Source organism: Aquila chrysaetos, chromosome 3 (genome assembly GCF_900496995.4).
Source record: "Aquila chrysaetos chrysaetos chromosome 3, bAquChr1.4, whole genome shotgun sequence".
NCBI lineage: Eukaryota > Metazoa > Chordata > Aves > Accipitriformes > Accipitridae > Aquila > Aquila chrysaetos.
The window spans coordinates 23,805,803-23,818,428 of record NC_044006.1 but is presented as its reverse complement, the minus strand read 5'-3'; the positions used below and the strand labels follow the sequence as shown (position 1 = coordinate 23,818,428).

The window sequence follows — 12,626 nt, the reverse complement described above, 5'->3', positions numbered from 1 at the left end:
CTTCCTGTTTCTCAGGTAGGAAAAAACAAAGACCCTAGCCCTTCCTTATTTCCTTATGTTAATGAAGAGGCATCAGAACTGATTTGAGCCCCTAAGAAATCATTCTGCTCCTACTCATATGGCTGTAAAACTCCTATCTGTTCATTTCTCTGCAGTCATATAACCAGTTAATTATTTTCTTATTACCGGTGTCCATTTCTAAACACTGATAATTTTTTTTTGCCATACACATTTTCTTTTAATTGCATATTCTTCAATAAGATGAGTAAAAAGCTGTAGTACACAGAAGACCACTGAACAACAGATTTATTTATAAAAGAGGTGTGAAGATCTGCCAGGAGAGCCGAGTATCCTTGTTGCCAGCTGAAATCAGCACGAGCAAAGGGTCTTCGGTCTTCTCCAAAGCTTGGTCTTAAATATGTAAAGGGCCTGGAACCTCTGCCATAATTTTTACTTTTCTCCTTCTTTGAACATGAATATTCCTGTGTACATTTCTGTAATAGCCAGGTGCTGTTGTGAGCTAGTATGAATGTACTGGGTTTTTGTAACGATATTGCCAAAGTAACAAATGTTCCAAAGCAACGAATTCCTAGAAGATGAGCTGTCTGACATTACTAAGGTATTTACTCACCAGGCAAACATCTACTCCTGACTATGTCATGATGGTTTCTGCTCAGAGTTTTTCATCGCAAAGTCCCCAAACATTTAACAAGCATGATATGAACCGCTGCTCTCTGGGAGGAACCTACTTCTGTGTGAAATGTGGCACTTCCCAACACAGAATCATAGAATGGTTTGCGTTGGAAGGGACCTTTAAGGTCATCTGTCTACATCTGTCTACATCTTCAACTAGACCAGGTTGCTCAGAGCCCCGTCCAACCTGACCTTGAATGTTTCCAGGGATGGGGCATCCACCACCTCTCTGGGCAGCCTGTGCCAGTGTTTCACCACCCTCATTGTAAAAATTTCTTCCTTATATCTAGTCTGAATCTACCCTCTCTTAGTTTAAAGCCATTACCCCTTGTCCTATCGCTACAGGCCCTTCTAAAAAGTCTGCCCCCTTCTTTCTCGTCAGCCCCCTTTCAGCACGGGAAGGCCGCGGTAAGGTCTCCCCATTGCCGGATGAGGAGATGACATATCTGCTCAGAGATGCTTCCGTGGGCAAGGTGCCCTTTCCCCAGCTCCCAGCGAGGGTGCGAGGGGAGCCTCCTGGCCAGAACCCCACAACTCTTTCGGTAGGAGCTAATAACGTCGGAAGTGCGGGGGGGGGAAGCGTCCGAGCCAGGTCTAACAGCAGAAATAACACCCTGCGGCGGCAGCAGCACTGACTACGGGCCGCGCCTCCGCCGAGCCGAGCCGAGCCGAGCCGAGCCGAGGCGCCCGGGAGGAAGAGGAGGGACTTCACCTGCCGCGGCCCGCCCCGGCCGGCCCTGCCCCGCCCCGCCCCGCCCCGCCCCTCCAGGTGCGAGGTGGAGCAGGAAGCGGCGGCGGCGGCGGCGCTGCTGCTGCTGCTGAGGGGACTCGCGCCCGCCTCAGCGCCGGGCCCATGCGGGGAGATGGCGGCGGGCCGGGCGCTGGCCGCGCTGCTGGTCGCGCTGCTGGCCGCCTCGGCGCAGCTCCTCCAGCGGGAAGGTAGGGACGGGGACGGGGCGGCCGGGGCTGCGGCGGGGCGGGGCGGCTCGGCTTCTCCTCAGCCCCGGGTCGCCCGGTGGGGCTGCCCAGGCAGCGGGGACCTGCCCGGTGTGCGGCTGAACCCTGCCTTGCTTTTCTTGGCCGCGCCGTAGGCGAGAGACCGGTAACTCTTGGGTTTAACTGCGTGCGTTGCTGCTCGTTTAATGAGTATTAGTTATTAAAGCGGGGGGTCGAACCGCATCTGTTCCGTTCAGGCGGTGCCCTATGGCACCGGGAGGAGCGTGCGCGGGTCGTCTTGCTCCTGTGTCGGCAGGCGGGGTGCTCGGGCATGGCTTATAAATAACCTTGAAATAGGGACACCCAGTCTGAACATTCCTTTTTCTTTCTCTTTTAAATAAACACTAACAAATGATTTGATCTTTACGTCCTCGCTTGCTAGAGTATTGATTATGGAAGTAACTTCACAAAGTCCTTTTCCCTGGATGCCAGCGAAACAGCTGTACAGAGCCGGAGCTCGCAGGATCGTGCTCTGTGTCGGACAGTGCAGTCACATAAGCTTTGAAGCGAAGAGAATGATATTATTTATATACAGCAATGGATAAACTGTACGTGCTGGGAAACAGAATGGCTTGTGTGCCCAGCTGGGTCAGATAGTTTAACAGAAGGCTGCTGCTCACTACCAACTCTGGGTCTCTTGAAATTCCTGGATGCTTGATGCAATCCTGTGTATATTACCCGTGAATAATTTTCTTAAATCCTATCTGTGACCCCAAAAGAATTCCACTTATGAACACGGAGACAGTGTGTGGGGTTTTCCTCAATTTCCAAAGCTGCTTGATTGCAAAAAATGCCCATCCTCAAATCTAAACAGTCTGTTTTATAGCTATTAGTCCTGTTAAAGACTCTTGAAGTATGAGTCCTTCTAGGCAAAATAACCGCTGAGTTACTTGCAGTGACTATGAACAACTTAAAGAGTCTGATGTGAAATTTGTGCCTTTTTAATGTTTCTATTACCTTTAACCGTGCTGGTTATGTTGAAGTGTGGCTCATGGCCATTGTTATTATGAACAATAGAGTCTAAACCTTGGCTGTGAAATTGGACAGCACTGAGGCTTAAGTTTCATGCTGTGTAGCCTTTTAAATAAAATATTTGCATTTAATGTATTGCCTCTGAGTGAAGTGAATGACAGCTATTTACCTCTCTAAGCCTCTTCAAAGGAGAAAGAATATTATAATGTGGTTAATTGTGTGTTGTTTTCAAAGAAAACAAACTTTTAGAACCTTAGATGGGTCAGTGCTAGAAGGAGAGGAGCTAGACTTTCCAAAGATCTTGTGTTGTTGAAATCGCAAATGAAAAAAATCCTCAGCTGCATCTTTTTTCGTACGTAGGTCTAGACCTTCACTGGGAGATGCAGCAGCTTGAATCATACATTCACACATTATTCCTCACTCTCTGGTCAAACTGTATTATCAAAATCCTTTGTTCCTCTTATTTCCCCCCCCCCATCTTCTTGATGCCTGACATTAAACTTCATGGGCTTGCTTTTGAGGCACAGTACAGCTCATTTTGAGCCAGTGTCTAATTTTTACTTATTGGCATCATCTGCTCCAGCTTCTTCCCCTCTCTCTTGTTTAAAACATCCAAACGAATTATGCATTCGCGTTGGCATTTAAAAAAAAAAAAGTGTATACCTGCTTTATGCAAGGTTGAGCCCACACCATTAGTGTAGTATCGTTGGGTGTAGTAGTGAGCAGGATACCAGCTGTGTGGTGGCAGTGGGTGCAGGCTGTGTCCCTGGACAGCCAAGGAAGTCTCCTTTGTGTGTGATTGTAATAACTCTTGTTGGGAAGGTGGCAAAACCAAATCGGATGGGAAGGTGCAGGAAGTAGAAGGAAGATGGCGAGTCTGATGAAGAACGTCTAGTCTATCCTTATTGTGCAAACCTTCCCTACAAACGAGATGTCTGTGTGGTCGGGGGCTTTCTTAGCTTAATCTAGAGGAACTGGGGAGAGAGAGCTCCCCAACCACTGGCCTTGCTCTTGGGCAAACAGTGAAGTTGCTCTGTAAAGCAAAGTTATTAACAGTGAACTTGCACAAAACACCACTGGCAGACCCAGTGGCTTGCTGCCACTGATGGTGGTCCCTCCTTCAGTCCCTTTCTTTCCAACTGTGTGCTTCTGCCTGCTTGTCCCTCTCCTGCACAAGCACCATGGCTCCTGTGTGCCAGGTCCTCTGTCATCCTGTCAAATTCTTTAACTCGGTGCCACCGCCTTCTTTGTGGACCCCCAGCCCCTCCCCCCAAAAAGAGGTGGCTCAGTCCCGGCTGCATTAGTTGCATGGGTTGGCAGGCTGAAGGTTGTGATGGTGTGAGCGGGACCGGAGAGGGGAAGGGTGCCTTCCCAGGTTTGTTGGCAGATCTCTTGTGTCCTTCATCCCAGCGGGAGTTGCTTTTGGTATTGCGCAACCAAAACTGTAGTTGGAACGTTTCCCTGAGCAAAGGTTTGTTCTGAAAACCCAGGGTAGTTCAGGTTCAGATTTTCCCCCACACCCCTATATAGTTTGTAATTTTGAAGGAGTTCCCCTTGCTCTGGTGCTGACATTGGTACTGGCTCTGCTGTTGCTGCATTGGCTCTGCTGTTGCTGCATTCTGGCTGCGAGTTGCAACAATCTCCCTTTCAGCGAGGCCAGGATCAGGCTGGGCATGCAGAACCATGCATGAGGTGGGTATAAGGCACGTGTGCCTATTCTCGGGGACCGGTGATGCTCTGGTGGGACAGCTGCACGTCTTGGTGCGCCTATCTCTAAAGCCGTCTCTTGTCATCCTGGATGAAGTCCCTTCTTTTCTCGCGTTCTCCCTCCAGCCTTTCCCAGCAGGTACAGTGTTATGGTGGTGTTCTTACTGTCCTGTAGGAACTGGTAGGTCAGGCGTGGCCAGTCACATTGTCTGCAGAGGAGCTTGTGTGTTTTCTTCAGATGCAACTTTACACATAACGTAAATTATCAAATGAAATATTGGTTAACTTAAAGGTGGAAAATTACAGAAAGAAGTATTTGGTGTGATAGCTGTGCATAGACGTGGGAGTGTGAATGAAGTATCACGTACCTGACCTTTGAAAATGTGTTTTCCAGCTAAAAACATGTTTCTTTGAAGCACGAATAATGAAGTTAATCACACTTTTATGATGTCTATGAAACATAAACAAATATTTCAGATTTAAAGTATCCTTATGTGAATAAAATCTGCATATGTATTTTGGGGTTTGTCTTTAAAGTGGTGTTGTTATAATAAGTAAATTGGCAGATAATGCCGCGTTGTTTCTTGCTCTACCCTCCAGTTAACTTTTTCTTGGCAACTGACTGGTTTGAGTCCCATGTCAGTGTTAACATTTAAAGCTGCTTCTTTTAATAAAATAACCCCCCCCAAGCTGTTAGCAGGGTCTTTCTGCTGTTCTGACAGAATATAAATAACCGGCCTGTTTGTGCTCCTCTGAAAGTTGGTGGAAGCTGGATTATTTCCATTCTGAATCACTGTTTGCTTACTCGATCGAGACCTCTCCTTTTAAGACCACAACTAATGTGCAAGAGTATTTGGTTGTAACTTTTTCTTTTGCTTGCCTCATGCCATTATCAGTCTAGAGTGCTTAGTTTTTACTCTCTAGAAAATAACATGTGTCTAGTAAATGACTACTTATTGTGTGTCTTAGTTCTGGTGCTACTACCTTAAATTTTCCACCAGAAAATACGCTTAATTTTTTTTTCTCAATTCCAGATTTTTGCAGGTTTGAGATGTTTGTTTTTAACAGGTGAGCCTTGTCTGTGTGTGGTTTTCATTTGTTTGTCTTTTTTAAGTCTGAAAGGATGTAGAGGTAATGTGAAGGCCCCGGTGGGAATGTGAGGTGGTGGGAACATGAAAATAGTTGAGGATTAATACACTGAATTGAACTTCTTGTCTGTAGCAGCACAAATGACCCCCAATGTGAGTGCCCCCACCAGAGATCCTCAGTTAGGTCGTGGTCTCTGGAGTCATGTGTGAATGATGTGTCTCCAACAGCTGTACTCTTGGTCGTGGGGTTGCTTGTATGCAAAACTGGAAACACCAGCAAATGGTAGCCATTTGGCTAAGAAGTGGCCCAGGAGAGAAGAAATGTGATGTGGTGGGCCAGCTCCTGAGCCTGGCTCCTTAGGTGGCTGGTGAGTCTTTTCTGCCTGGGGTTGTCATTTGATGAGCTGCTATGGCTCATCAGTCAAAAAAAGATTTAAGGAGGAGCAGGCTGAAAAGGACTATTTTATGGCATTGGCTCAAGGCATGGGCTCAAAGGGCTGGCCAGGGGAGAAACGGGGTGGAAGGGTTGGAGGCTGCTGAAGCTTATGTCCAGGCTACCACCATGGACGTGTGGCATGGAGGAAATTATTCTTTATCTAGAAGATTGCCCTCCTCTCATTTTTATTCTGACTTGTGTGCGTTGTCTGGCTACACCATAACAGGAGTTTCTAGAGAGAAATCAGGGCTTGCTTTATAAAATAAAGGAAGAACCTTTCCCCTACCTGATATGAGGTATCCTTTGGGTCAGTTGTGTTCAGGCTTGTTAATTACTTAAATGAATTAATCTTATCTATAAATAATATTGGAATAGAAAAGAAAGTAGTATGAAAGCTACTGAAGAAAATAAGTGTTGACTTGAAATATGTAGCAGCAGTATTTTCACAAATAAATATTGCTGGGGCTCAGTTTATTGGTATAGCCCTTATCACCCAGTTTAACCGATATTTATACATGTATATATGTTAAATAAAAACCTTTGGAATCCACATCTGCCAAAACCTCAGTCTTAGGTAGAGGCTGAACAACTTTGCATTTAGTTCATTCCAGAAATGTTTCATATTAGAAATAGCATGAGGAGCCATCCTTTGCTGAGAACAAAGTCAAGACACTTTTGGCTTTACCCGTGTTGACTGCTACAGCTATGGGTGACGGTGCTATGGTGTGTTTGCAAATTAGTGTAGACAATAGGTGAGTGACTCTTTTCCTTCTTCACCAGTTTCCCTGTATTGATTAGATGTTCATTTGCTTTTTGTAATTGCTGATGGCAAAACATGGCCTTCTTCAGGTCCTGGGCAGTGATAGACAAAGGCAACTGGAGAGCAGCAAATGTGCGTGGAGTCGCACCCCTCCGTGTTGTGGCCGGTGCGGGGCTGCTGGTGGTGCTGGGTTGTTGCTGGGGCTGTGTGGGGGGAAGCTGGGCGTTGCTCACCGCTGAACTGAGCTGACTGGCCATTTTCTTAGTGCAGCAAGGTCCTCCTGCTGTCTTCTGGGCGCTCCTTTGAACTCTCTCTTTGGATGCTTTCTGACCTTGGTCTCCACGCAAGAGCTCCTAGAAAGGCTCAGCTGCAGCAAGGCATGTGTTAGGCTGGAGGATGTAGGGAAAATGGGCCTTGGATGCCAGTTTTGATCTAACTGGGCTCTTTTTGGGTAACCCCGCTTTTCTTAAGTTTCTGTTAAAATCTTTTTACAATTCTACATCTTTAATAATTTTTATAATTTGTAAACCTTTGCCCAACTGGGGAAAAGACTAAACATGTTACCTTAACAAAGCACTTCCAGCAGTTTCTGGGCCATTTGCCGTCTCACTGATGCTGCTCAGGTATCCCTGTCCTGACAAACCTCAGCTCTGGACTGGACAACACACCCGCTGCAGCATGGGTTGATTTGTTGGAGGCAAACCATTCACCAGTGTAGAGCACCTGGTGACTTTTGGTGGTCTCTTAGTAGGATTCAGCTGATAGAGCCTGGTAACCATCCCTCATCTTGAAAACTTCTTGAATCTGATGGAGGTGTGACCATGCAGATTCCCCTTGCTCAACATTTGCTTGTACTGCCAGGGTGTGAAGGAAAGGACGTGGGTTGTGCTGTGCTTAGTAAACTGTTGACTGCTGTCTGTTGTGTCAGAACAAAATCTTGTGTTTCCCTGTTAGCTGGTGACGGAGCGAGGGTTCACTGCCTATAGCTGAACCTGCCCAGTGTAGGGACCTCCTGGAAGACCTTCAGGAAGAGCCAGCTGAAGAATTGTGCCGTAACATCTGGTAGATGCATTTCACATATGTTAGTAAGGTCTAGTCTGCTTCTGAGTGCCCAGGCTGCCAGTACTGTACTGTGGGAAAACATATATGTGTATATATATATATATATATATATATTTTTTTTTTTTACCTATCTCCTATAATGGGGGGAAAAGTCTCACCTCTGCCTGTTCCACTGGACGCCTTTTAACAACCATCCTCAAGGGTGCCGTGGGACAGCCTACTTCGAGCTGATTTCTCGGGGAACAAAGTGAGTGTGGTTACTCACTGTCAGAGCAAACTCTTGAGAGGTACAATCATGCTGGCATTTTGGAGTTGGCCCTGGCTTTTCTGGGTCTGTGGGTGGAGCTGAGAGATTAGCATACAGACAGTGAACTGTGAGGGGTGAAAAAGGATGATCTGAAGCTCCTCAGAAGTGAGAGACAAAGAGCTGTCAGCAGGATGTTTGGCGTGGGAGGGACCTCTGATTGTGAAATGTGCTTTTCCACCTTCCTTAAGCAGAGCCAAGACCAAAGAGCTGCTCAGGCATGCTCCAAGATGCTGTCCTCTCGCTGGCTTACATCAAGGTAGGGATAAACTGTGCAAGCAACCACCCCTTTGACCAAGGGAGGCTCCTGCAGGGACTTGTGTGGTGTCTTTGTGTTCCTCGTGCCAGTGTGACATTTTCTCATCAAGTTGTGCAGACCCATGTATTGTACATTTTGCATGTTGTATGCGAGTTGACGGTCAGCTTGCAGACAGCTTTTTTTATTTTCAATCTGAAGGTACTTTATTCCTGTTAGGCATTACAAATTAATGAATTGACAACTGAGTGAGCAACCTTGTTAGCCTGAGGTACTGAGAGACCCCCTCTGGTGAATTGTGCTGGGTTGGCTTGTAACATCACTATGCCAGAAATGTCCACCCTTCCTGATAAGGAGGAGAATGGGATGTGTGATATCAAACCTGCTTTGCATCCCCATCCTGGCTATCAGTTTAAACCATCAGTGAAGATTGAGGGGCTGTACTGTGGTGGCTGAGGAATGGATATTCTCCCCCACGTGCCCTCTCCTGAGATGTGGGTGGTTACCCTGGCATAATAGTCATTGGCAGCATCTGTGTTTACAAGCTTTGCAGATTTTAAGCTTTAATTTTCTGGGTGATTCCCTGAAAGCAATCCCTTTACAAAATATGGACCTCATATCCCAAGCAAGCGTGGTGTTGGAAGACAGGGCCAAACATAAGGACATCATTGAGTGATGTCGGGAGTAGTTAGTTTACATTTTAAATGTAAACAGAAAACCTGTTTGCGTTATAAAGTCCAGCAGGATTTCAGCAGCTTGCAGCAAGCAGGGCTGACTGTGATTGTGCTCGTGATCTCCATTTGCTGCTCACAGCACTGTTTAGTAGGTGAGAAGAGTGTAAACAGTGTATGGGTCCCTGACTAACTTTGCTAAGAGCTTGAAGAATGTGGAGGCAATTACCTGGATGGGCATTGCAGGTGGAATTGGAGGAGCGGGTGATGCTTGGGCAATCGGGTGCTGTAGTTAAACTGGAGAGTTGGACTCAAATTGACAAAGAAAAATTCAATAAGGCAGGTACAAAACGTTTGAGTCAGCAAAGCAGGGAGGTGTTTACTCTTTTAAATATTCTTTAACCTGTTGTTGGCAAATTTGAGTCAACTGTGCAGTGAATTGTGTTGCAGTTGATGGGGAAATGGATGCTCAGGTGCAACTGTTGGTGTGTCTCTTAGCTGAGCCATTGGGGTGTTTGGGGTGCGGAAGCTGGAGCCTGACATCCCTGTCATGCAGGAGACAGCCTTGAGGTCCCCTCACTAGGCGAAGGGTGTTTTGGATGGATTGGTTTGAACGTGTCCTGCTGATGCTGCTGTCTCCTGCACCGAGGCCATCCGTTAGATCGGGGAGAGGAGTTCATATGGCTTGAAACTGAAATCATTCAGCTTATGGCCAGGTTACTGTGTTAGTGAGTCGTATCCCTTGCTTCCATGACCCTTGCTATAGATTATGTGTAGTGGATCAACCTGAGCAGGATACAAGCATGCCTGTGGGTCAGCGTCCCCGCAAGGGCTCAGAAGAGGTGGTGAGCTTTCCAGGAGAGCCTGCCGAGCTGTAGAGGCAAAGAGCACAGCGGTGCTATCCCTATTCCGAGGCGGTGGCTCGAAGCGCTGCGGTGGACGAGCAAGTTCTCCGGAGAGGCGTGTTGGTTGTGTGGGTTCATATCCCCCTTGGGCAGAACAGGAGTTTGGATCCAGGTACTTCATATCCGGAGTGAGCGTTGCCGCTACTCGTCTTCTGCAGCAGCCCGTCTCTTCCAGCTGCCGCCGGCTTGTGAATGGTGTCTGAGTCAGCCCTATCCAACTGTTTTTTTTTTTATAAATGGGTGTAGTGGAACAAGCCCACGATTTAACCGGAATGAGCAAACCAACAGTTTTTGTATGTTATTTGGGACATGTTAACATCTGGGATTATTTTTTTTTTTTTGGTGGTGACTCTCATGGGCTTTGGTTTCTTGGTCTGCCTGGGGTTTTTTTGATTGTTTTAATCCATCCAGTGAAGTCATGTGAAACAATCCATAGATCCTTATGGATAAATTGCTGCAATAAAATGCAGCCCTTTAGCCAAAACTAGTTGGACTCTGTTCTAACTCCTGCTTTGTTTAGCAAGGCAGTGTACATAGCCATAAAAATTGCTGTCCTGCCAAGTCCTTTCCTTGTACATACGTACGCATACACTCTTTGTGAGTGCCATTGGCTCTACTACTCTCCAGCTGCCTTCTACATTGCACCCACCTCTTGTACAGGAAAAAAGTCCTTTTGACATTTGTATATATGTATTAAAAAGTATTAGGAGATTGGCGTCAGGTGCAACCACAGTAGATAAATTTAGCCTAAACTCTGTAATCTGACTTGTTTTACACTGTGCAGTTTGTTTCCAACTCAAGTTGGAGAGCTCTGAGCAATAAAATTGATGAAAGGTTTGGAAAAATCATACTGTTGAGAAGAAGCTAGCCAAGGTGTGTTTGCGCAGAGAGGAGTGTTACTCTAATGATAAAGGGATGCTGCAATGAGACAGCTGTCATGAAGGCACAGTCCTAAACGAGGATGAGCAGTAGCGAAATGCAGTTGCAGCAGGGAAGGTGCAAACTGAGATTAGGGTGGTTGAAGAAATAGCCAGGGGAGGCTGCAAAACTGTAATTGCTTAGAGGAGAAAAATTCAGGGTGAGATCAGGTGTCTACGTCAGCCTGTCAACCGGCTCAGGACTGGAGGCTTCACCTCTGACATCTTCTAGCCCAATGATCTCCTTGTGTACACAGAGACTATATCCAGCTTGGTAATGCTTCCTCTTGTTGGTTTGGATATCCTGTGTGTCATCCCTGTGCAGCACTAACGAGGCGTGGAAATTCCTTCTTTACAAGAAGTGTGTACAGTTACTGGTAATCCTAATAAAGGCATGCAGTGGGAATCATAGACAAAGACAGATTAGTGTGAGTCACAAAGAGACTCACTCATGTTTGTAAAAGCTCTGCAATAAAGGTGCTTTTAAAGTAGTCTCTCTGTTGTGCTGCGTGTGTGTGGCTATAGTTTGGGGGTTTTAGCCATTTAGTAATTTATTTTTAGTGACTTTGGGATCACTGGATATACGTTCGGCATGATTCTTTTTTTCCTTTTTTCCTGTGAAAATGAGATTTGATAGTCTAATGTAGCTTAGCACATCCCTAGCAGCTTGCTGCTGTTGACATTACAGCACTGTGGTCTTATTTTTTGGCCAAAATTATTATCTGTGGAGTTTCAGCTTAGCAAGCTGTTTGTTTGTGCAATAATCTACCTTGGTGTCTGTCCTTGTGTGGGCTTCTAGCAGACAGCTTTGCTGAGCCTAATTGGGTATAGATCTGCATCCTTGTTGCCTGCTGGGATGCTGATACATTGATCATTGCAGCACTTCTCCGATTTTGGGCAGGTCCTGTTTTGGAAAGCTGAGGCATGGGCCATGTCCATGCTGGAAAGTGATACTGAGCTGACGAGGATTTGGTTGTCTTGCAGGGAGATCAAATGAATCACTACATGGTCATGCAGTCTGGAAAAGAAGTGGGGGGCAAAAAGCCCAGGCAGCAGAAGTCAGGTTGTTCAAGGGCTGGGGAAGACGATGCTTTGGTTTGACCGCTGTTGGAAGGCTTTGCTCATTTCAAAACACCATTCAAAATGTTGAAAATTTCTGTTCCTTGGTTTCAGCTCAGGGTGTGTATTTGATTTATTTTAAAGCTGGTCATGTGCTTAAGGTTATGCTTAAACTTAATCCTCATGACTAAAAATGGTCTTGGAGCTGTGTGTGAGCATCTGGTGCAGAAGTGCTGGCTGTTAGTGGCCCTGGCGCGTTTCTCCATCCTGCCAGGTTGGCTGTATGGCTGTGCTGTCCCAGGGTTGGGAGAAGGAACAGTGATAACTGTTTGACCAGAAAGTGAGAAACAGACTTTTCAGTTAATACTTGTAAACTGTAGATGAGTGTGACAATTACTGTACGCAAGAAAAGTCTCTTTTGTCCATAGTTATTAATTATTGGTATTATGCTATTAACACTTCATATCTGGATGACATAAACATCAGAAAAATGATGACTGTCATGGTCAAAGGGTATTTTGTGCACTAAGCGTGATAAATAAAAACCCCAAAAGAACTCAAAAAGCATCCAGTGGTGTGGAAAACAAAACTCTGGGCTAGGCTGGAAGTTGTTGTTTCACTTTCTCTTCTGAAACTGCTTCCTCCCAAAGAACAAGGAGGAGTAGCCCTGGTTGCTGGCTTTGCTTTACTCTTTTCTTCTCCCCACCCCACAGATGTTGCTTCTTTGATTGTGCCCTGTGTGCTTGGAAGATCATTGCACAAAGCAGTTCCTAGCCTGTCTTTTTCTTTTGTTTCTTTTT

General features: G+C 46.1%; 1 protein-coding gene across 1 annotated transcript in view; it reads left to right on the top strand.

Annotated features, from left to right (window-relative positions):
• Nucleotides 1-1,480: 1,480 nt before the first annotated feature.
• The window catches only part of CDCP1 (CUB domain containing protein 1), a 31,897-nt gene continuing 20,751 nt past the window's right edge, over nt 1,481-12,626 (top strand). The window contains exon 1 of the mRNA XM_030010446.1: nt 1,481-1,632. Coding sequence (XP_029866306.1) covers nt 1,557-1,632 — 76 coding nt within the window. The 5' untranslated portion in view covers nt 1,481-1,556. The remainder of the gene's footprint in view (nt 1,633-12,626) is intronic.